Source organism: Larimichthys crocea, chromosome XIV, assembly GCF_000972845.2.
Source record: "Larimichthys crocea isolate SSNF chromosome XIV, L_crocea_2.0, whole genome shotgun sequence".
In the NCBI taxonomy this organism is placed as follows: Eukaryota; Metazoa; Chordata; class Actinopteri; family Sciaenidae; genus Larimichthys; species Larimichthys crocea.
This window is the reverse complement of record NC_040024.1, coordinates 7,546,123-7,568,892: the sequence shown is the minus strand read 5'-3', so window position 1 is coordinate 7,568,892 and position 22,770 is coordinate 7,546,123. Positions and strand designations below refer to the sequence as shown.

Here is a 22,770-nt window from a genome sequence, read left to right as displayed (position 1 = left end):
TATTATTAGCGGAGACCCAGTGATTTCCAACATGAGCAAAGTCTTAGCAACAATGACAATGCAAATTTTCAGAAAACAGTCTGTCAGACCATCTCGGTGGTGCAAGTGTTAAACTACATAGCAACCACTATGGAACAAAGAAACACCCGTTGGTGGAAGATTTCCAAAGGTAATGGTACACGCCGTAACACAAATAACAAAATAATATGTACACATTTTGTGAGTTTTCACAGCTCTCAGTCAGAGCACTTCCTCACTGCTGAAACAGATACAGTCAAAAATATGACACAGATTTGACCCAGTATTTGTTTCATCAGTCATTTATCTGTTTTTATTTTCTTCTCTTTTTGAATATTTGAAACACGGCAGCAGACAGTTAGACTGGAAACTAATAACCAATGGCCAAAATGGGAAGCTGTATATTAGGTTTCAAACATGATACTTGGACAACATGACACAAATATTCAAGACTTTTTTTGCAGCTTATGTTGCTGAATGATATGATATGCTATAGTCTCAGTGGGTCTCGGTTTGTAACCGAGATTTGCACAATTCAAGGTGGTGAAATCAGATCAGCTTTAGATTAATGTATCACTCTCTGTTTTAAACATTCCTTTTACACTTAAAGCTGCAAACTGTAAGCCGAGGTACAATGAGACACTGTGAACATGAAATAAAAAAAAAAGAAAACAAAGATGCAACCCAAAACTCAACGTGATTACAATAGTCTGAGAAGACTGTACACAAAGGGCTCACCTGCTGAGATACACTCATAACTAAGCATTGACCTGTCTACAGGTCTGTAATGACGCCACATATGTGCAATGTAGAATAAATAATTACTGTACGTTCATGCTGTTTTTATTGTCTGTAATTTATGTATTAAATGAAATATACAGGCACATTTCTGCACAATAGTTCCTAAACTGATAATCATTGTGCCAGATAGTGACATCACAATTATTTTTCAAGGCTTTGTCTACACTTACACCAAATTTTTAAATGGAGTTTGACACCATCTGGTGGCAGTGTTAAGTTTTGATACTTTAGTACAACAATTTGACAGGGACTGTTTGAATTACCTACAAAATGTTTTAAAGATGCTGCAAGAACATAAAATAAGAGTGTGGCAGCTGAGGTGCTTTAACTTTTTACTCTTTCTATTAATATCTCATTCCACTTAGAAATCCTAGAACAAAAGACTCTTGCACACCTATACAAATAAATATGAGGAATTAAAAGTTTCTAAACTTTTGACATTTTGAAAAGTGGGGACGTTTTGATGCCTTTACAGTTCATTGATCAGTTCTACCAGCTTAAAGCTGCAGTATTATGTCTTCTAAGTGGACTATTTTAGCGCCTCAGCCTTGTTAGGCTTATATTTCATGATTTTATCAAGAATCCAGTTGAGCAGCTCTTTGGTTATTTGTAGAAGAGATGTTTCCGTCTCTCCTTCTTCTTTTTTTTTGGCACTTTTTAAATTATTGTAGTTACAAAACTGAAAATATGTTTACAACCCTGGTTTGCCTGGGAAGTCTCTTGAGGGGGAATAAAGAGGAAGTGATGGTCAGAACCAGAAACAGCAGAAGACTTTGTGGTCATGGTGCTATGAATACAGAGGTGATGTTATATGATACAACAGAAACCATATAGAAGATAATAAAACTTCAGCTTCAGCTCAGAATTCAACAAGACACAACTAGTAATTAGCAATTTCTTACAGTTTAAATGATTCAAGTGTCATTGTTAAAAATGCTGCTGTCATATCTTGTGCATCTATAAAGTTTGGTTGTTTCTTTAAACAGGCATACACTCACACCGATTTCCTCCCGAAAGTAAATTTTAATGCTCACTACCTCTTTTCACACTTAGTTCCAGATGTGACCACAGACTTTTTACTTCCTCTATACAGTCTGAAGACACCCTTCAACCCTTTTCGTCTTTGAATCATTACAGTGTCTTCCTTCATGATCAGAGATAAGTCCAGCGATAAGTACGGTAAGGCAGCACAGACTGTTTTTATGCTTTCACACCTGAAGTTTGACTGATTGCTAAAACGCTGTTTCAGTTATCATCTTTTCTTTTTTATGGCAGCAGTTATGACACAGGAAACAGTCCAGTCATATCACAGATAAACAAATAGATAATGTAATAAAGAAAAAAGGAAGAAGTTGATGAAGCATCTGAATTTCATTTTAATTTAAGGGTAGGAACTTTACTCTCTCTCTCTCTGTCCAGACGTGTCACATCTTTTCTCATGAACAAAGGACAGTAAAAACAATCAGTGTTCAATCTGTGCACTGCGTTGCTTCAGTGTACTTTCAGACTGGGTCGCTTACTCTCACTGAAAGAAGATCTTAATGTTACAGCATGTATTTAAAATTCTATTATACCTTGAACTTTGTTGCAACAGTTTATGTTGGGCAGGTATGTATGTCCTAATTCTAAGAATAAAGTATTTTTAGGCCGAGCTGAGTTCAAGAAACAGAAGGAATAAAATGTAGAGTTAGATTTGATCAATGCACTGATAAGCATAATATAAAAATGATAACTATAACCTTCTTAAACGTGTTTAAATATCATAAAAATATATAAAAGAATAATATCTCAATTAGCATATATGGATATTATCATATTTGTGTTGCATGCTACAATATTTTGAAGCGTTTAGGTGGCCTTAATCATGGCAAGGTGTCACTTTTCAGCAAAAGTGGAGTGAGTTTGTAGACAGAAGCGTCTGCATGTTAACTGTTTGTTTGCCAGCTACACGTTAACCGCATGTTTGGGGATGGAGCCATAGGTTTCGGTATGTGGTGGCTATAGTATGGCCAAAGACATGGAGCATGGGTGGAGCTTAAGGATCAGGAATGAAGCCATCTGTAACAGCACCCACCTGTCAGTCAAAGCGTCCCCGCTCTTAATCCTGCATAACTTTAAGCCTTAATATAATGTGAACAGGTGAGTTGTATATAAATTCACCCTCAGTACAGTTGTCATGAACGGGGAAATTAGCTACAGAGACCAAAACTGTTTTTTGGACCAGGCTGTAAACATGTTTATTTCTGCTGTGAAGTTGGACATTTGGACATGGGGACTTATAGAGACTGACTCACTTCTGGAGCCAGCCTCAAGTGGACGTTAGAGAAAGGGGGTTTCTGATGTTTTCAGTCACTTTAGGAGAACTATGTTGTAAATTAAGGTTGTGGGAAAGTCATAATAAAACATTGAACGCTTCCTCTTTTATCCACTTCCTCTTTCTTTCAGTTTGTGCCCACCTCATGCTTACGGACTCCTTCACTTTGTCTCTCGCTTGGTTCACTATCAGATTATTTAACCACCCTACAGCATGGGACGAGCGACCACCTTTTACTTCACCCTCCTCTACCTCCACCTCCTCTCCATCTGCTGGTGTCAGAGGTCAAACCCAGACAGCGAGAGGTTGTCCTGCGATCGGTGTGACCGACGGCTGTCCTGTAACTGCTCCTATGGCGGATTCACCAGTGTTCCCACGGTAACAGACCGTGCCCTGACTCTGGATCTCTCCTTCAACGAGATCGCCATGGTGACTGAGGATGATCTGAAAAGCCACAGACACCTGAAGGCTCTGAATCTCCACGGTAAGAAGTCATGATATGTTGAACAATAGATAGAAATATGAATAATGCATTAATATTAACATGTGCTCTAATTAAAGATAACATACTGAATACGAGGTTGTAAGAACCTCTAAGCTCCACTTAGTAGCTGTTCCAGAGCTTTTGATCACATCACATGATCTTCGTTAGCAGGCGTAGTCTTAATGGAACTCACAGTTTTTCTGAGGACTTCGTGTTTTGTTGTGCTTCAGGTCGAGAAAGAACTCTAGAAACCTCAGCTTTTAAAATGTGGACAAGGAAACACGTGTGAGCAGGACGAGACAACAATGATCCTGATAATAACATCTCTAAAAATGATAATCATAACAACAGTACCCAGAATAACAATGAAAATAACCACAATATTAACAACCATAGGAGTAATGATAATGAATTATAATCAATGATGATCATAGCCGCAGGATTGAATCCCTGACAACATTGTTGCAGGATGTTTTCATATGTGGATATTTCTGTCGTCCAGGTAACAAGCTAGCTGTGATCCACCCATCAGCGTTCGACTCTCTGTGGAGCCTGGAGGAGCTCGATCTGTCCAACAATCAGCTGACTGCTCTCAAACAGAAATGGTTTAGAAAGCTAGGAGCTCTGCAGCACCTCAACCTGCTCAACAACCCATATCGGTAAAAGCACTCAGGTTACGTATAAAGACTGAGTAGAAACCTCCACACTGCACATGATGTTTAAGTGTCTACCTACTTCTTCCAGCTGCCTGGGTTCTCCTGCACCATTTCAGACACTGGTCAGGCTGAGGAGGCTCAGGTTTGGAGGTCCTGCTCTGGAGGAGCTAAAGAGAGAAGATCTGTATGGAGTCACCCAGCTGGAGGAACTCACTGTGCATGGGAACAACTTGAGCCGGTTTGTGTTTGTGTTGTTGAGACCGATCAAATTAAATATCAGTTTTAGCAAATGTGGCTCAAACAGCAGGACACGGTGCATTTGTTGGGGATTATTATACAACAATAGATTCATTTATCTATTGTTCTAGTATTTCACAAAGCAGCTATGTGGTATTACAAAAATCCAAACAAAAACAGTTCAAGGTTAAGGGTTATCCTCAAATCCACTGTGTTACTATTCTCATCTTTAAATCTACCTCTACTCTCTCTCTGCAGGTACGAGCCCGGTACTCTAGCAGACGTCTGGCCGTTGGGTCGTGTCACTTTAAGCCTCCGAAGTGCATTTTTAACAAATACAGCCTTAGCTAGGGCTGTGCTCGAAGATGTGTCGTACCCCGAGACACCTATCATTCTTGAAGACCTCCATCTGATTGGGAATGAGTCTGTACAGCCCCTCACAGCAGCTGCCAAGAGAAGAATCAGGTCTGACAATAATCTACATCTCCTCTGTTTAAGTATTCATGCAGAAGCATTGGTGTGCCAAAGAAACCAACCAGGTACTCGTCTATTATGTCATTTTTCAGGCAAATAAGCTTAAAAAACGTTTCTGTGTCCGATGAAGCCATTGTTAGCTTTCTGATGGTGTTTAATGGAGTGCCACTCACCTCCTTTTGGTTGGACGGCGTCACCCTGACAGGAGAGGGCAGGTAAGAAGCCATCATGATCTACCAAACTCAAACAAAGTTGGGGGCCATCTTGCTAGAAAAATTTGTGACAAACAGATGACTGCATGGTTTGTTGGTTTTCTGTTGGTGTTAGGTGGGCAGAAGCCAAATGGACGGATCAGAAAAGCATTGACGAGTTCTTCTTACGAAACATTGTGGTGCTGGACGTCTGGAAGTTTGTCTCACTTCTGGAGCTGGGATTTCTGCTGCATTATCCCAGGAAGGTGTCTGTCATAAACGGCAGGGTAAAGTACAACGTGTTCATGAGTATATGCAGTAGCTGCAACTGAATAAGTGACTCGCAGAAGTACACTACATTTTATTTCAACTCTCTGAACTTCATTAGTGAAGGCTGAATTTTACCCTCAGGTGTTTGTGATGCCCTGTCCCACATCCCGCCTGCTAGTGAACCTGCAGTACCTGGACCTGTCCGACAACCTGCTGACTGAAATGACGCTGTCTGAGTCACTGTGTGACGGACATGGCACGCTGAAGGACCTCCGGGTATTAAACGTCAGTGGAAACGCTCTGAAGGTGCCTGCATGAAACTTAAACAAAAATAGTTTTAACATGTTGAGTCATTAGAACTGATCACATATAACATTTAGTGAAATTGCCTGCTGGCTAAAGAGTTTTCCTCTGTCCCTCTGGTGTCTAGTCTTTGTCGACGATCAGCCGTCTAGTGGCAGAGCTCTCCAAACTCACCCACCTGGACATTAGCAGGAATGCATACAGCTCCATGCCCCGAGCTTGCTCCTGGCCCTCCACCCTCCGATACCTCAACATCTCTGGGGCTAAACTTGAAACCATCACGCCCTGTCTAGCCACAACTCTGGAGGTACTAAAAGTGGACCATGTAGCAATAGTTCTGACAGACCTGAAGCCATCACAACAAATAAACTCAACCACTTTTCTCTTCTACTTTATCCTGTACAGGTGTTGGATCTGAGTAACAATGATCTCAAAAGCTTCAGCCTGTTCCTGCCTGCTCTGAGAGAACTCTACCTCTCTGGGAACAAGATTCAGAGTCTGCCTTCTGGATGGCTGCTTCCAAATCTGCAAATACTGACAATACAGGTAAGGACCAATCTTTTTTTTCTTTTCTTCCAATGCTCTTTATATATCCTACTGTAACGCCTCCTTGTTCTTCCACAGTCAAACACCTTGAACATGTTTGGCCGCTCAGACCTCCAGTCATACGAACGACTCCAGAACTTACAGGCGGGTCAGAACAAATTCGTCTGCTCCTGTGAATTTGTTGCTTTCCTCCAGTCGGACATTAAAGGTGGAGATGTGCAGTTAACAGATGGCGAGGAGAGCTACATCTGCGACTCTCCTCTCTACCTGCAGGAGGAACCAGTGGGTCAAGTTTATCTCTCTGTTGTGGACTGCCACCGGGTTTTGTTTGTGTCTGTGAGCTGTGGGCTGGCACTATTTGTTGCTATTCTGTTGTGTATCCTGCTGTGGCGCCTCCACGTGTTGTGGTACTTAAAGATGACGTGGGCATGGCTCAAGGCCAAACGTAACTCGCGGCGAAGGCAGAGATGCAGAGAGAGAGAGGGCCTGGAGTCATTACTCTCCTTTGATGCCTTTGTGTCCTACAGTGAGCAGGATGCTTGCTGGGTGGACAACTTTTTGGTACCTGAGCTGGAAGAGCCAAGGTAACTAAGAACATTATTTCTTAGTTGTCAAGATATCTCAAAGGCTACAAAGCCTAATTTCTTCAGTATTAGACTGTTTGTGTCATAACTTCCGAATGAATAATAAAGTAAAATCATTCAAATGTGAATTAAAGTGGGGTACCAGATGATTACTATAGCCTACACCACTTTACATGTACACTGATTTTTGCTTGTCATGGTATATCTGAGAACCCCACCTACCAAAACTAAAATTTAAACCTGTGGAGAGAAATAACCTTCTCTTTGGTTTATACCTCTTCAGGGACAATGATGAAGAGTCTGTGAATCACCGGCCTTTGACTCTGTGCCTCCACAAGCGGGACTTCCTTCCCGGACACTGGATTTTGGACAACATCATGAGCGCCATGGAACGCAGCCGGCGAACCGTCTTCGTCCTCTCTGAGAATTTCGTCCAGTCCGACTGGTGCCGCTACGAGCTGGACTTCTCCCACTTCTGGCTCTTCGATCGGAATGCTGGCGGAGAGGTGATCTTGATCCTCCTGGAACCGCTGTCCAAGGACGACATCCCCAAACGCTTCTGCAAGCTGCACAAACTCATGAGCTCCACCACCTACTTGGAGTGGCCTCAGGAGGAGGAGAAGATTGGGGAGTTCTGGAGGAGTCTCCGCAAGGCTTTGAGAGGAGAAGAGGAGGACTACTGAGAGGGAAAGACAAAAAGATGATAGAGTGAGCACACAAGGACATGCAAGATAAGAAAAAATTAAAATTTAATACATTCAATATTTGTTACTTTCAAAGAAAATGATTCAGCTGCACAACAGTTCATCATTTGTAATAATCCTAATCCTTTTTTACTTTGTCTATAATATGTATATGTAATAAAGAATTTCAAATGTACAACTAAAGATGAACTACGGCTTGATTTGCTGGTGGTGTGGTGAAGTGGCCACTTGGGGGAGTTGTTGATGTGTCATTTCTGCTACAACCTGAGGATGCTGGTAACAGTAACTTGTATCAAGTTGTTAAAAAGTAATAGCAGTGAGTGGTGACATGTTCTCTTAAGAGTTTGTCAAAGCAAAACGTATGAGCACTGAGACGTGTGGATATGGGAAGGGGGGAGAGGTCGGAGGTCAGAGAAGGGCTCTCTTATCTGATTGTACCTACATAAAAGCCTAAAGGGAAGGCCTCGCCGAGGCTCCCAGAAAGACCTTTCACCCTGGCAGCTCTTTCTTTTTTGTTCACCATCTCAGAGAAAACACCAATGAGGGAGTATCTCTTTACACGAGCTCGGTGACCTGCCCCAGTAACCTCTATCTCAAGAACCCTGTTAGGGTTTACAACCCCTATCCTATAAAGAAAAAAAAAGGAAAACCTAACAGCTACGAGGTCTTCGCTGAGCGCAAACACCTGGTCGGCTCAGAGAAGGGTCCCAACACAGAACCCTTTACCCTACAGTGTATAGTGTGTGTGCTCTAAGGTTACCAGCAGTGTTACAGTAGTGTGGATGTGCTGGAGCTTACCTCTCAGGACCTGAAGGGTCCTTCAAAGAAAACTCTCTTGTCTTGTCTTTCCCAGAAATGAATCTAACCGACAGGGACTTTTAAAGTTATATCATTTTTATTTTCCCAATAACAGTTTGTTTATTCAATACAAAAAAAGAAAATCTTGATAGAAACAATAAAGGATTGATTTGGTTCTGTTCAGGGCCTGGATCTGGCCATACTATGGGTCAAATTAAATAATTGTGACACTTTAGATTTTTAGTCACATAATTTATTTTTTACTTATCTGATCTCCAAACTGGCTGACATCAATTATTCACAGAAGTGTGCTCGTGCAGTATGGTAGCGCCCCCTTCTATGCACAGTAGACCAGGGAGACGCGACTGGGACGTATAGGCAAGCATCACCTCCGTGGAATAATCAACTCTCACCGGTTTAGGAGTTTTGCAAAAGTCCAAACTGCCTCACACCCAAACATCACCCACAAGTCCTGCAGGCTGAGGCTCCAGGAGAAAGAGCCAGAGTCTGTCTCATGCAGACTTTGTGGGTTACGGACCGCGACCTCTCGCTGGAGCTACTGTTTTTGTAGCACTGTTTCAGAGCTGACTTAGCGTAGCATAGCTGATGTCTTAGGCCTATCTGAACAGAGCCAGTCTCAACCAAACAAAGAACATAAAACTTTACTTATCATACAGAGTAAAGAACACACATTGTTAAAAACGGATACATGACAAATCATAATAAAAAAATTATATGGCAATGGAAACCAACTTTCTACCATGATCTTCACCAGAACAAGAATTCATATCAAAGTACAGGATAAATGAATATATGTGAATAAATGATGATGATGATGTCTGACAATATTATGTGGGTACATTGCATACAGAGGAATCCTCCTTTCTTCTCTTTTGTTTTTGGACTTTCTGTGGTGGATTTCTAAATAAGCATCCAGGCGATCGACAACAACTGCACAGATTCTGCTCCTCACACAGAAACTAAAGTACTGTATGTAACTTGTTATAGTTAGAAAATGACAATATGGACAATACAACCTGTGCAGCCAGGTGTCTTTACATAACACCAAAATCAACGTCCATGTCCTCCTCACAGAAGCTATTTAATATTTTTTTCAGGTAAGGATTACGCTGTGCTTCCTCCTCAACTCTCCTCAACAGCTCTTCATCTCCTCTTTCCTTCAGGTGACCCACAAAGTGTTCAAATATAGTCAGCACGGATTGTGCGAACTCTATCACGCTCTCTGTGTGGTTTGGAAACCCATAGGTATACCCTGCAGTATGCAAACCAAACACTTGCCCCTGAGCATCAAACACTGGGGAGCCAGAGGAGCCGTGATACATGAAGGTGTCGTAGGTTGCTATATTTTCTGCTCTAGTTCCATCGATCATGATGCTTTCAATGTTCTGATTTTTGATTAAGTTTTCAATTGAATGGATTGTAAAAATAGTTTCTTTGTACTTATCTAAATGATCACTGACAGCCTGGCCTCTCTTCTCTTTTTCAATGATACATGTAAAATCCATTTTTTTCACGCCTCCTGCTGGGTGACCAATGATGCAGGCTTCACCATTTTCAGGCACTGGACCAAAGTTCTTCAGTAGCCCAGGTGGTACCTTCAGTTTTTCTGTTTGTGTTGTTTGTCTCAGTTTCTGGACCTGAGGGTTGAGCTCAAGTACGGCATAATCTAGCTCATCCTTGTTTAAACAGATGTAAGAGTTATCTACGTTGAAGTAGTAGGAATTACTGAATGGCTCAGGATCGTCATAGTTGAACAACACACACACTTCTGTACCTTCCATGAGCCTGTCTCCATCAACACGATCTTTGAATAAGTGTCCGTTAGTCAGAATAAAGTTGTCAAACAACACAAAGCCTGTGCCCTGACAAACATCCGGAACAACCACTTTGCAGACTGACTCACCCAGTTTCAGCAGCTTCCTGACTCTGTGAACTTCACTGAACGACTGTTGGATCTTTCCAAAGTCTTCCTTCCTCAGTTCCAGTGCTGTCTGATAAGAATCACCAGGAAATCTACTCTGCATCAGTTCTCTCAGAGCTGGAAACTGCTTACGCAGTATTTCATAAATCTCCTGTGTGTCAACACTGCTGCCACTCTCTTTCATTTTTATTACTTTTCTGACACTGACTCCACTTTGCTTTGCTACATCTAAGACTGGCCTTGTGGCACTCTTCTGTTGTGGGTTACTTGATGTACCTGGGTTTTCCTGCTGCTCTTCATCATCTGCTTTCTCCCCCCGTGTAAGACATATCTTGAATTGTTTTCCATTTAGGTTATCAACTTTCTGTGTGCATTCTGTGATACGATTTTGTTCATCGTTGTCAGACAGAGTGAAGTTGCCAAGGTTGTCAATGAAGCGACCGTCTCTTTTCAGAGCCTCTTCTACAGTCTCCCCCTTTTCACCATAGACACAGAGATACTTGAACTGTTTGAGAGCATTGTTTCTAAAAAGCTGCTTTGTTCTGGTGTATTTCCCTCCTACTGTATCAATGTAGAAGACGGAATATTTCTCACTTGAATATGTTGTTTCATAATATTGGTCTTGGGCAACTTCAACCTGTTCTGACTCCTCTGATATGATCAGACACTTATCATGCTCGATAAGAGAGCACGGGAAATGTGTCGCAACAATAGATTTACGATCCCCTTCACCCAGCTGAATTACAATCTTTACATCTGAACACTTCATCTTCTTCTTGTAGATTTCAAGTGATTTTATCGCCTTCAGCACTGTGCAAGGTTTATCACAGGTAACAGTGTATTCCTCACAGTCAGTACGACTGAACTTCACTCTGAACTGATGTGAATGTCCATCCTGCAGAGAATTAGAGTGAGAAAGTAAAGGTTATGTGTCTTTGTTAATGTCATAACAATGGAGACTTTTGTGCATGCAGTGTATTAGTCAACTGACCATGGAGTCACAATCATTCTCCCTCTTCACTCGGGTTTGTGCAGCGGCCTTCAAAAAGAGAAAATGACTTAGATTTATTTCAGTTAACACCATGGACACAATTAATGTTTGACCAATAATAGAGCTATAAAGAAATCAAAGTTGTGTTAATGCACATATGTGTGTGCTTGTGTGTGATACGGTACACCAGTCGAGTCACTTGGTATGGTAATAGACAAGAAATCTGTGAACTAGCAAACCCAGTAGGGGCCTATGATATGATATGTCATGTTTGAGTTACAAAAGGTCCAACTTAAAAACCATTTGAATGTGAACATGTTCTCACTGCTTTGCCTTGGCATCAGATCTGTGGCATAACACTTACCTCATAGTTCATAGCTTCACCCAGCTGACAGTCTGTAGCTCCACCTGGTTGAAAGCTTGTAGCTCCACCTGGCTGTGTACTCTCTGTGGGGGTTGAGCTCCCGTTGCTTTGAGGATTGTCCTGATAGAATAATGGATAAATCATTTGGACACGCTTAATAATTCTCCAAAGAAATGATGACCAAGTTAGAACGCCAAAGTTACAGATTTAAAGTTAAAACATTTGTTAAGTATTAAGCTGTTACTTACACTTTTCTTGAAAAAGGACCTGATGTCCTTTGACTGTGACTGTGACTTTCTGGAAGGCATCTAAAATACAAAAATGCAGTTAGTTGATGTTTAAATGACATGTTTACACAATGAACTAAAATGAGCTAACTTAGATCGTACACCATTAAAAAGAACGGACTCAAGTAAGTTTTATCCATAGAGGTGTCACTGCAGCTCATACCCAAATTTATGTCATTAACTGATGACTAAAATCTGCATGTAAGTTATGCAGTAATAAACTCAAAATGGTTATATTTACCACTTTTTAATTGTGTTTCCAAAGCAGCACATTTTATGGATAAACATCTAGCAAATGTCAAGATGGCTATTGCCAATGCAGATTACGTTCTTACCAACACTGAAAAAAATAACTCATAAGATTTACTTAAAAAATATATTGTAAGTATTGGCACACAAATAATTTAAGTAAAATTTAATGCTGCAATATCAAGTAACACTCATGTTTTATGGTAAGTATATTTTATTTGATACTGGCAAATAAACCATGGATGTAATTAAGTAAATGTTACTTAATATCTTCACAACTGTTAAGTTACATTTATTTAAACAATTTAGGTAAAGTCTACTTGTTTTTCATAGAAACATAATTTTCCTCAAAATCTTAAGTATATTTTATATATTTGTAGTATTTGCTGTACTACTGTAATTTAGTAGATTTAAATTATTTTCTTGTGCTTGGCATTGTAATTTACTTGGTTGCATTACGTTACATTACTCACTAAAATTAGGTAATCAGTGCCAGTTTTCTTTTTCTTTTGATAAATGTTACTCAATAAATTTAACCAATACTCTATGCGTTTAATATCTATCTATCACATATTACACAACTAAATTACAATGCAATTAAAGTGTTTATTTTTCATTTTAAACAGTTCAACAAACAAGTACCATTAAGGTAAATCCAGTACTATTGTGGATTGATTTGCCCAAACTTTTATGGGGCAGCCATAAATTTAACATTGCCATGACTGATATAAAAAGAACAAACAGACAGTATTACACAGTATACACTACATCCAATAAACACTACTGTGCCAAAATATTAGGAACACTGTCAATAGCATTAGATTGTGCAGGTGTCCCAATACTTTTGTGCATACAGTACATATCTGGACTAGTGCTTTTCAAATATGCAGTGAAAAACTTGCCACCCTCTGAAACAGAATTTCAATGTCCGTTACAGAAATATAATACTCAGAGATTCAAGAACGTTTAACACACAAACAGGCTCAAAACAACTTCTTTGAGAGAGTCAGGATAGAAACAGCCTCTTAAGCTTGTATGTATACCTCTATTTAAATAGAAAAAAAAAAAACAGAAAGTAGAAGTACTGCATTAATAGTTGTGCATTATATTGTACTGCATCAGAATCTGTACTAACAGTAAATTAAAGATGTATCTCCAACAAAAGGTACTATATTTAAACTAAGACTAAGTATATTTTTTAAAGAAAAATATCCAAATTTGTATCATACTACTGAAAGGTTGGTATTACTGGTAAAGAGCAAATACACAGTATTACACATTATACACCACATCCAACATAGATCTGGTAACATAGTCACTTCTCAAATATGCAATTAAAATACACTCTGAAACAGTGGAATTTCAACATTTAAACCAGTCCTCAACTCCAAGTGTCCACAAAGTCCACTGGCTCCTCCAAAGCGTACCCTGAAAATGAAGAGACACAATTTAAATGGTCTAAAATATTGAGCCACAATTGTAATATTATGTTATGATGGATGACTAAGGGTGTTGCTCGCCCAGGGCGCTGTGTATGTGTGTAAAACTACTTTGACTTATGTTTTTCAACACCTAAACACTTATGAATACACAACAATAAAGTGCAAAAGCTTTTAGTGCAAAATTTCCACACAAGAACATTTTTAACAATACAGAAACTCAAAACAATATTTTAAAATTAAAACGTTTCACACAAGAATATTTTCATAGGACTATGAACTCAAAAACAATACTTCAAGTATTAGAAAAATGGATACAACTACAATAAATTAGAGGGGACAAATGTGCATACAGCCCACTAGTACTACTACTAGAAACTGTACAATAGAATAGTGAACTGTCCTGAGGTACACATGGTTACTTATAATAATAAAAAAATAAAACTAGAAAAATTTCGAAAGAAATTTTGAGTGTGCGTGACGCTGTGGCCGAGGGTCTGTATTTAAAAAGCACACCTCAAATAGTCATTTTTAACATGTTTATTTAGACACAGGAGCAGCGAACATTTTCTTGTGCGCCCTAACGGCCGCCGGTGCGCCCCTGGATGCGCCGTGCGCCCCGGGATGCGTGCGCCCCCATCGGTCTGTCCGACGCCCCCCTCTGCCTTGTCAACACCCCGCTCCCGGGGCGCCCGCTCCGCTAACTTAATGAGCGGTACCGAAAATTACCGAGGTTTTTTGCTTTTTCGGGCGTTCGTGCGCCCCCCACGGAGAATGCGCCCTGGGCGGCCGCCCACATTGCCCATAGCTAGGACCGGCCCTGGCTAGAGCTAATGCGCTAGCAATCAACATTAGCATGTTATCATTAGCATGTTAACATTAGCATGTTACCATTAGCATGTTACCATTAGCATGTTAGCACTGACGCGCAGGAACGATTTTTGGCCAAACCGGATTTCCAATCATCGAACCGACATAACTGAGGGCATTCTGTGCCCTTCCTAAACGTCTACATAGTCGTTTTGTGTCGATAAATGAAGAAATGTGCCCTTGGGAGCAATTCAGAGAAACGTTACTTCTGCTTTCCTCCAGAAAATTTCCCGCCTTTTTATCATGTGAGAACTTTTTATAATGTGAGTGAGACGACAAATTTTGCTACGTTTCTATGTAGAAATCGTGTCTGTAGTGGCTCATTTGAGGCCACGGTAGTCGAATACGTTTTATTTTTTTACTGATCGTTTTCTCTCCTCTCCACTCTAGCGATGACATCACACACTCTAGCTCTATACACACAATACACACCCATTCATTTTTTGGCAAAACCCGTTTGCCGGGACTCGTTTGCCCTGGGGAGGATTCCTGAACTGTCCTTGGGTGAATAGTAGTGGAACAGGACGGACGGTCCTCCCTCTTTTGGGCTTGCTTGAGACGCTCCCTTTTTTTTTCTTCACTGAGGCACTCACTTGAAGGGAGCATGAACAACTCATGCAATATTTGCATAATATGCTCTGTCCGTCTCACTCAGTCAGTGGAGGAGCAAGGAGGAGCCTGTGTGAGCATTTCTACTTACAGACAGCCTGGACTAATGTAGCGTTATGCTGACTTTAAATTAACTTATGAACACTAACATATCTTGCGTCAAACTATCAAAATACATGCAGACCTATATATTATCACAAATTTAAAACAGAACTGTAACAACATACCTGCGTGCCACACCTTGCTCTGTCTTCCTGTAACGTCCGAAGAGGCAGAACCGGTCCTGTTGTATTGTGCTCATGCGACAGGTGTTTCAAAATGCTACACTTTCAGAGTAAAGTTTATGAAGTATTTCTAGGTTTAGGTACATACAACTATTAATCATTTAAATAGTATGAGGAAAACAAAAGTAAAACTTACTCTTCCCCCATAGTTCATGTATTACGTTAATACAATGTTTAATTTTACTTAAAACACTCTAGTCTTCACTGCATCTTTATTCAGTGAAATGTTTTAACTATCTACAGATGTAGCACCACTGAACTTTTTGGAGACCGAGTAAAAAAAATCCAACTCTTTCTTTTCAAATTTCAAGTGTCAGATCCATCCATTATCCATATTTGTCCCGATTGTATTCATAAGGCCATACTGTATATGTAAAGGAAATAAATCTTACCTTCACTCACTGACGACTCTACAAACGTGCGCTGTTTGAAAATAGAATAAAGGAAAAATGAAGGTGTGTTTCCTCACTGTGTACTTGATGTACTGAGTCACAGTGTTCCAGGAAGCTCTAACTACCACATACCACATTGAACCCCTCCCAATTATCCGTTGCCATTGACAGATGGCAGTGAGTGATTGGCTGTTGTGGCACAGTTTCAGTACAGGAGACACTTTGACATGTCAGGTGATCGCCGGAAATCATTATGTGTTCAATAACAAAAGATGTCCATGGCTTTTAAAACAGTTTTTTGGCATATAGGAACTTGATACCTTTAATGAAGTACCAGATACTTAGTTTAACCTCCTCCCTGGTGGTACAGTTTCAATAGAATACACGGCAAAACTTGAGGGAGGGCTGGGCACATTTCCAGCTTAGAGCTAGATCAGACTGCTGGTTCACTGCGGGTAGGTGGATGGAGTCCATTCAATCCAACCTATTTTACACAGTCAGGAGCAAACAAAGACTAAAGGGATAAGAAGAATACCACCAGTTGAAAACAACATATCAGAAGATAGAAAGAAGACAAGGAATTCAACAAACCTTCGCTTTTTAGTCACAACATTGCTGAATACGACCCAACTATAAGACTTTGGCGATCGGTATTTCAGTGTTGATTTTCTCATTCTGGTCATTGACACTTTTAACAACTTTCTATGGAAGCATTTTGTTTTATTTAGTAGTATTGAGCTCGCACCGAAACAATACAGTCCAGCCAGTGTTTCCACTGATCCGAGTAAAAGTAAGAAACCAAGATATGCAGCAATGCACCAGCAGAAGACTGAAGAAACATGGATGTAAAGAATATTTAGAAAATCTTAGCAAATGTTAAATAAGGGAGGAAATTCATTCAAGTCTGCTAAAGGATGTGCACGTTGTGTTTGAAGGTAAACACAACAGGCCAGTTTGAAGACGAATTAAACCAAAGTGCAAAAGTATGACCGTGTGTGTGAAGAGATTTTCTGACACACTGATGAGGTTTTATAAATATTTAATAAATATAAAGTTGATATCAGCAGCAGTCGATGTTGACAAACTAAACTCCTGGCACTGAAAGTTTGGAGGTTGGAACAGTAACAAAATAAAAAAGACGCCAGCCGATGAATTGATGATGTGAAGTTTGAGTCTCGCCTCCTCCACGGAGTGTTTTACATTATAGAAGATCAGCTTCAGTGAGCGACAGTGATGTGTTGATTCCAACTGCTACAACGTTGGCCCTTTGCTCAAATTCAGCTTCATACAAATTAAAAAAGGTAACAGATCCGACATTGGAAATAAAAGTGGTGTCAACAGAAGCGTGTGCAAACAAATGATAAAACCTTTTTTTTTTTTTTACATACATTACAAAGTAAAGCAATGATTTATCACAATGAAAACCAACATGCACGACAGCGAGGTCCAAAGTAAACATATCTTTCTTGTGTCAATCAAATACTGGATCTGTGCTTTAATACTTTTGTTCAAGTTGGCAGCAGTTTTTTTTTTGGCATCACAGTGTCCTCAAACAGAGACCCAAACCACCAGGGAGCACTCTGCTGGAAACTGTGCAAGCGTTCAGTCAAACAACACGTACCGAGGAAACAAAAGCCTTCAAGAAGAAGCAGCAGCCTGAGTCAGTTCCTTGCAGCGCTGACTTTGACACTGTACTGCCAAATGTTTCTCAAAGTTGTCACGACTCCTTGACGTAAACACAGCGGAGTTCCTCGGGGCTCTATTCGAGGCCCAGGGAGAAGTTAATCCCGTGGACGATACCGATGATGATGGGTTGCCAGGCAACCAGATATCTGAGCCAATCAAGCAGCTGCCCGTACAGGACGTGTGTCTTTTCCCAGCTGGCAGGAGATGAAGGAATTAAGGAGAGTTCTCGTATAGACGCATTTAAAAACATGGTTTGGACCCTAAAGTGAAGTCCTATGGGACTGTGGGGATACATTGATTAATAAGACCTTATATTTTAATTAAATAGGCTGCAACTGATTCATATTTTCCCACCTATTACTGTTAGGGCAGTTAATAGTCTGCAGGAACTTCAGGGAGAAGTTTAATAGTCGATGATTTGAAGATTTGAAGTAAAGATCTACTTTTGGATTTGACACTGATCAAATCTGAGTTCCTCTCACATCAACAGTGTTTCCATATTTCTATTGTAAAGCAGCTTCTGGAGAGCTACACCCGGTATTAACGTGTGTTTGGATAAATATAAATGACCACCAAGATCAGACCAATCAAAAACTGGAGGTCTGGAACACATTCAGCGACATATCTCTTGTAGTTTTAACACTAATATTCCTGTTAGTACCCGTAACTTGTGTGTTTCAAGATAAATAACATGTTACAAACACGATTAAATTGTGCACAATTAAAAATACATTAATCGGTTTTGAGCTTGATTTGTTGAGTGAGTCTACGGCAAATTCCTAATCGTCCGTGCCTTGTTGGAAATTTGGTCAAAAACTTTGTTGAGGCATCGCTGTAATGTACCGGTGGCTAGTCCGTGTCTGAAGGGCGTCTTACCTGCCAACATTTAGCAGCGAGGTGTTTAAACGCACACTTCAACACCGTTTGCACTAAATCTATAAAAGAAGGCAACATTTTATTGATGGCATACATCAATTTTTACAGATACAGTAAACAACAAACAATACGGGCGAGAAAGTCCACTGTCTGCGACAAACTGCTACTGTTGATCCTCCATGCATTTGGTCTTTACAAACTAAACCTTTCAAGTGATCACTGGAGACATGAGGAATTTAGATATGTGGAATGTTAACACCAGGTGAACAGGAAATGTTCCTGAGTGGAAAGAACAAATCACACAGGGTCTATGAAAGGATACGGGTTGTTCATCATCCTCTTCAGGTCAACCTTCTCGTTACAGTACGGACATGTCTGCTTCTTACCCACGATGCACCAACCGCGAATGCAGAACTCGTGGAATCTGAAGGTGAAGTTAAGGCCAGAATATTATACGTCACAAATGACTGACAAAGAGAACATGGCAGGACATGGTTAGCTTAGAAAACAGGGAGAAACAGCTACTTTTGGAAAGTAATGTAATACATATTGTAATTTAGTCCATGTACTTTGACCTCTGACCTCCCCTGTGAGGGGTCAACAGAGATAGAAAGCCATTTCTCCTGCACGGATCAACTGAGCTTTAGGATACATGTGTCCACAGGAGAGCTGGTAAGTGTCTTCTATGAATCCTTCCTCCTCCAAGTCCACCAGGATCCTCTGACCGCACACCGCACAGATGTCGTTGGTCAGGCTTCTGCTGGGCATGCCTCCCTTGTTATAGTACTGAGAACACATGAGCAACGTCAGCAATGTGTGTTACATTTAGCTAGGTGAGCCAAAACAGCTGTTAGCAGCTCCTGTTTGCGGTGTACCCATGGATGTACATGAAGATAAGGAAGGTCTTTTTTCTCTGATTACAGAGCAGATTTCTGGATGTTTATTTATCAAAGATAATGACATCTACAGAGCGTGGAAGTCTCACTGAATCTAAAAATCTGTGTGTCTGTGTGTTGTGATGAATTGCAGCAGTTGGCCCGTTACGTACTGATGCTACTCAAATAAAACAAAAAGAAGGAACGAGTCTTACCCCGATTGTTGAAGCCATGTAGTCAGAGCAGATTTCAGCAAAGTCTCTGCCCATGACGCCGTAATAAAGCCCGTAAAACAGCATGATTACACCTACGTCCATAGAGTCCTCCGCCTTGATCCTGCACAAAGTAGAAGGGGTGTCTCTTTGTAAGTGGAGGTAATTCATGTGTCTTTAAGTACATATAAAGTGTGAACTGAGAGACATTTAAACTGACAGACCAGAGATCCGACACTTAATTTGTGTTTTTAAAACCATGTTTAATAATATCAGAAGGTAGGAAAACAGGTAATTACTTTGGTAATGGTCAAAGTAAACAATGTTCTGATGTATCTGATCAGCTCTCAGTTTGCCTCATTCCTACACCATAACAGCACTCACTGAACAACTCCTCCAACCAAACGTACTTGGTAGGAAGTATCTCCTTAAAGACAGCTGTCAGAGTAAATGAACATCGCAGTGTTCCAGTGGAAGTTGCTTTAAAAAGGACTTTCCTTCAAGTTCAGTTTCAGTTGGATCTTCTGATTGTCTCACCTGAAGAAGACGTTAAAGCCGAACATGGTGAACATGATGGCCAGGTATCCCAGGACGCCCACTGCATAGCTCAGCTTGTAGATCAACAGGAACCACTTGTAGACCATCCTGAAAAACATGGAAAGGTGTCATCTCCAGTAGGTTTGTGAATAATTGTGTACAAGTTTGAATGTGAACCGTGAAAGAAAAGCTTTCGTCTGGAGGTCAAACATGTTTGCTTGTTTGCTGGAGGACCAGACGTAGTAGCTTTAAGACAGCAACGGTTACAATCCTCTGAACATCAGGGTCTAGTTTCCTCTCACCTCGGCGTCCTGCAGGACAGCGGCTTGCGAGTGGCTCTGAAGATGACGTAGCTGGTGACGACGGAGAACATGCCCCACATGGACAGAAATCTCCACCAGTAGAGTTTGATGGTGAAGTAAAGCGGGACCACCCACATCTGAACAAGAGTCACCAGCTGAGGAGGAGACGGACAGTTTATTAGACGCAACATTGTTCTTAGTCTTCTGCGGTTTCTTTAGTCGGTGCTGTACAGAAGACATCGTGGTCGTACGTATTCGTGGAGCTTTTTTGAGAAAACAGCCCCAGTAATATCGTCGGTTTGAACTCATCTTGGGGGGCTTGAGGTGACAAACTCAGCACAAAGCTGGTTACAAACTGTTGGATTGGATCTGAAGAATTTATGGAAGTTCTCTCTAAATGCAGAGCTCTGTGGACCTCTAATGTATGAGTGGCCTTGATAAAGTTGATTATTATTATATATCGCAGGGCTAAGTTCCACCACAGGTACAGGGATGCGATGCGATCTGTGTGTGTGTTCTCTGGTTCATGTTTCGAACCCCACCAGAAGCACCGTGGTCCGTTTCAGAAGAGTCTCTACACTCGGCTCATTGGTACAAACCAAGTAAACAAAGTCTGGCGGCTTTGTGGTGGAGTCTGAAGTTACGTGGATGTGATGTGATGTAGACCAGTGTTTCTCAATCCTGGTCCTCTGGGACCACTGCCCTGCATGTTTTAGATGTTTTCTCCTGCACCACGCCTGATTCAAATGAGTGGCTCCTTATCAGGCCACTGCAGAGCTCATTTGAATCAGGCGTGGTGGAGTAGGAAACATCTAACATGCAGGGCAGTGGTCCCCGAGGACCAGGACTGAGAAACACTGATGTAGACCAGAGGCTGCAGCAAAAACAGATGTTTTTCCTTTTATTTGTCGTCTGTTTTGGCTCCAGCTGTCCGTGCTGCATAACAAAAACACAGCATGAGCCAAATGTAATATCTAGAAAAATGTGACGCCAATCAGACCGCTCAAGCCTCCAAAATCAGCCGGGAAAAGTCTCTGAAACCGAGACTAAACTCTGAGACTCGGGCTCACAACTTATCCTGCAAAGTCTTAAGAGTTAGGAGCATCACTCACGTTGTACGAGCGGTGGTGCCTCTGCTTCCACTGCACCAGGACTATCTGAGCCACCACCAGCGTGGCGATGAGGATCAGGACCATCTCGGCGTGCATGGCCTCGTGACCCCGGTGCTTCACGTGCAGACGCTCATGTTGTACCCTGTGGTGGAAACACATGGAGAGAGGAGATGATGCAGCACTGAGGTCTGAACTAAATGAAGACTGTGGGTGTCGGCGTGGACTCACTTCCAGTTTTCTCTGTGTGTCATCTTCAGCAGGTCGTCCTGTAATGAAGGCAGGGACAGAAATAGCAGCTGTTAGTCTCCCAGGACACTTTCATGTAGGTTAATTAGACTTGATAACGCAGTGACAAGTCAAATAAACCCAAACAAGACGTGATATATGATTTAAAAGGTCGTTTTTTTTGGGAGGTTCTGCTGTGTTGCCACGTCCCTACAGCAGCAGACTTAGCTTTAGAAACACGTTAGCCACCGGTAAGCTCGTTTCAACGTTAAAAGTGTCCGTTAACGGGCAGAAGGTGCGGACAGGTGCGTTATTAAGTCGCTGTACTCACCTGAGGGTGGACACCTGCCATGGTTTGGCTGTTTTTCCTCCACCCCCTCCTCCAGGGAAAGCTGCAGCCGGCGAGCTGCTACGTTAGCTCGGCTCTGACAGCAGCTTCCGCCCGCTGACTCCACAGCGTCCGCGCTACGGAAGGCCGAGAGGGTCAAAAATGTCCCGGCGAGTAAATGTTAGAACTGAGGCGAAGTAACAAAAATTAAGTATATATACACTTGTTTTTTAAAAAATTGTGTTACTTTCTGAATTGTAGATTAACACTGAAGTGAAATAAAACAATCAGTCCTTTACCCAATTTACAAATGTCTATAGATACAGATCAGAATCAGAAACACTTTATATTATTACCACAGCTTCCAAATGGTAAGTGAGATTGTAAGTGATAGCAAGAAAATAAACCTGGTGGTGGTTGTTCGCCCAGGGCGCAAATGTGGCCAGGACCGGCGCTGTATACACTTATCATTAATGATTGTCTACTTTATTATTCATTTTATCTTGTTTTGTTGTTTCTTATAGCATTGTTTTTATCCTTGTGATCTGCTCCGACTGTAAAGCACTTTGGGTCAACTTCTGTTGTTTTTAAATGTGCTATATAAATAAAATTGACTTGACTTATATCCTATTTTAACACTATATACACACACACGTATAAATAAGTTAAATAAGACCAGCAGCAGTAAAATAAAAACCAAGTAACAGTGAACTATGCAATATGCAAGTCTAAAACCTTATAAAGAGTTTAGTCTTTGAGACTGTGCAGAGAATCAACACTGATTGTATAAAGTGCAGTATGCATGCATAT

General features: G+C 41.0%; 3 protein-coding genes across 4 annotated transcripts; 1 reads left to right on the top strand and 2 right to left on the bottom strand.

Annotated features, from left to right (window-relative positions):
* The first annotated feature begins 1,761 nt into the window (after positions 1-1,761).
* LOC104938453 (toll-like receptor 2 type-2) lies at positions 1,762-7,757 on the top strand. 2 transcript variants are annotated; one of them, XM_027287556.1, is made up of 12 exons: positions 1,762-1,998; positions 3,326-3,617; positions 4,120-4,276; positions 4,362-4,511; positions 4,769-4,975; positions 5,077-5,199; positions 5,312-5,462; positions 5,587-5,751; positions 5,876-6,055; positions 6,154-6,294; positions 6,373-6,878; positions 7,162-7,755. In XM_027287556.1, the coding sequence occupies exons 2-12, from the start codon at positions 3,347-3,349 to the stop codon at positions 7,559-7,561; spliced, it is 2,451 nt and encodes an 816-aa protein (XP_027143357.1). In that variant the 5' UTR covers positions 1,762-1,998; positions 3,326-3,346; the 3' UTR covers positions 7,562-7,755. The 2 variants fall into 2 exon arrangements, with proteins under 2 accessions (XP_027143357.1, XP_010753148.3); XM_010754846.3 differs by having other exon boundaries at positions 1,763-1,998; positions 3,265-3,617; positions 7,162-7,757.
* Positions 7,758-8,455: 698 nt separating this feature from the next.
* On the bottom strand, positions 8,456-15,852 carry LOC104938454 (protein FAM111A). Its single transcript, XM_027287567.1, has 5 exons — positions 15,808-15,852; positions 11,926-11,985; positions 11,678-11,797; positions 11,314-11,361; positions 8,456-11,217 (listed from the first exon to the last, which is right to left on the bottom strand). Exons 2-5 carry the CDS (start codon positions 11,983-11,985, stop codon positions 9,436-9,438), a joined length of 2,010 nt encoding a protein of 669 aa, XP_027143368.1. The 5' UTR covers positions 15,808-15,852; the 3' UTR covers positions 8,456-9,435.
* A 1,323-nt stretch (positions 15,853-17,175) lies between these two features.
* On the bottom strand, positions 17,176-21,984 carry rnf175 (ring finger protein 175). The gene is made up of 9 exons (XM_019267087.2): positions 21,964-21,984; positions 21,636-21,673; positions 21,408-21,549; positions 20,296-20,450; positions 19,994-20,101; positions 19,460-19,580; positions 19,022-19,155; positions 18,692-18,793; positions 17,176-17,687 (listed from the first exon to the last, which is right to left on the bottom strand). Exons 1-9 carry the CDS (start codon positions 21,982-21,984, stop codon positions 17,567-17,569), a joined length of 942 nt encoding a protein of 313 aa, XP_019122632.1. The 3' UTR covers positions 17,176-17,566.
* Between the last annotated feature and the right edge of the window lie 786 nt (positions 21,985-22,770).

What these genes read in the sequence shown, in the direction of transcription:
- LOC104938453 (XM_010754846.3), top strand. Translation starts at nt 3,347, where the DNA reads ATGGGACGAGCGACCACCTTTTACTTCACCCTCCTCTACCTCCACCTC. An exon ending in CTGCTCAACAACCCATATCG is followed by an intron (nt 4,277 to 4,361) that starts GTAAAAGCACTC and finishes TACTTCTTCCAG; the next exon opens with CTGCCTGGGTTCTCCTGCAC. An exon ending in TGTCTGTCATAAACGGCAGG is followed by an intron (nt 5,463 to 5,586) that starts GTAAAGTACAAC and finishes TTTTACCCTCAG; the next exon opens with GTGTTTGTGATGCCCTGTCC.
- LOC104938454 (XM_027287567.1), bottom strand. Translation starts at nt 11,985, where the DNA reads ATGCCTTCCAGAAAGTCACAGTCACAGTCAAAGGACATCAGGTCCTTT. An exon ending in GGTCCTTTTTCAAGAAAAGT is followed by an intron (nt 11,798 to 11,925) that starts GTAAGTAACAGC and finishes TTATTCTATCAG; the next exon opens with GACAATCCTCAAAGCAACGG. An exon ending in GTGAAGCTATGAACTATGAG is followed by an intron (nt 11,362 to 11,677) that starts GTAAGTGTTATG and finishes CTCTTTTTGAAG; the next exon opens with GCCGCTGCACAAACCCGAGT.
- rnf175 (XM_019267087.2), bottom strand. Translation starts at nt 21,984, where the DNA reads ATGGCAGGTGTCCACCCTCAG. An exon ending in CTGTCCTGCAGGACGCCGAG is followed by an intron (nt 20,102 to 20,295) that starts GTGAGAGGAAAC and finishes CATGTTTTTCAG; the next exon opens with GATGGTCTACAAGTGGTTCC. An exon ending in ACATGGCTTCAACAATCGGG is followed by an intron (nt 19,156 to 19,459) that starts GTAAGACTCGTT and finishes ATGTGTTCTCAG; the next exon opens with TACTATAACAAGGGAGGCAT.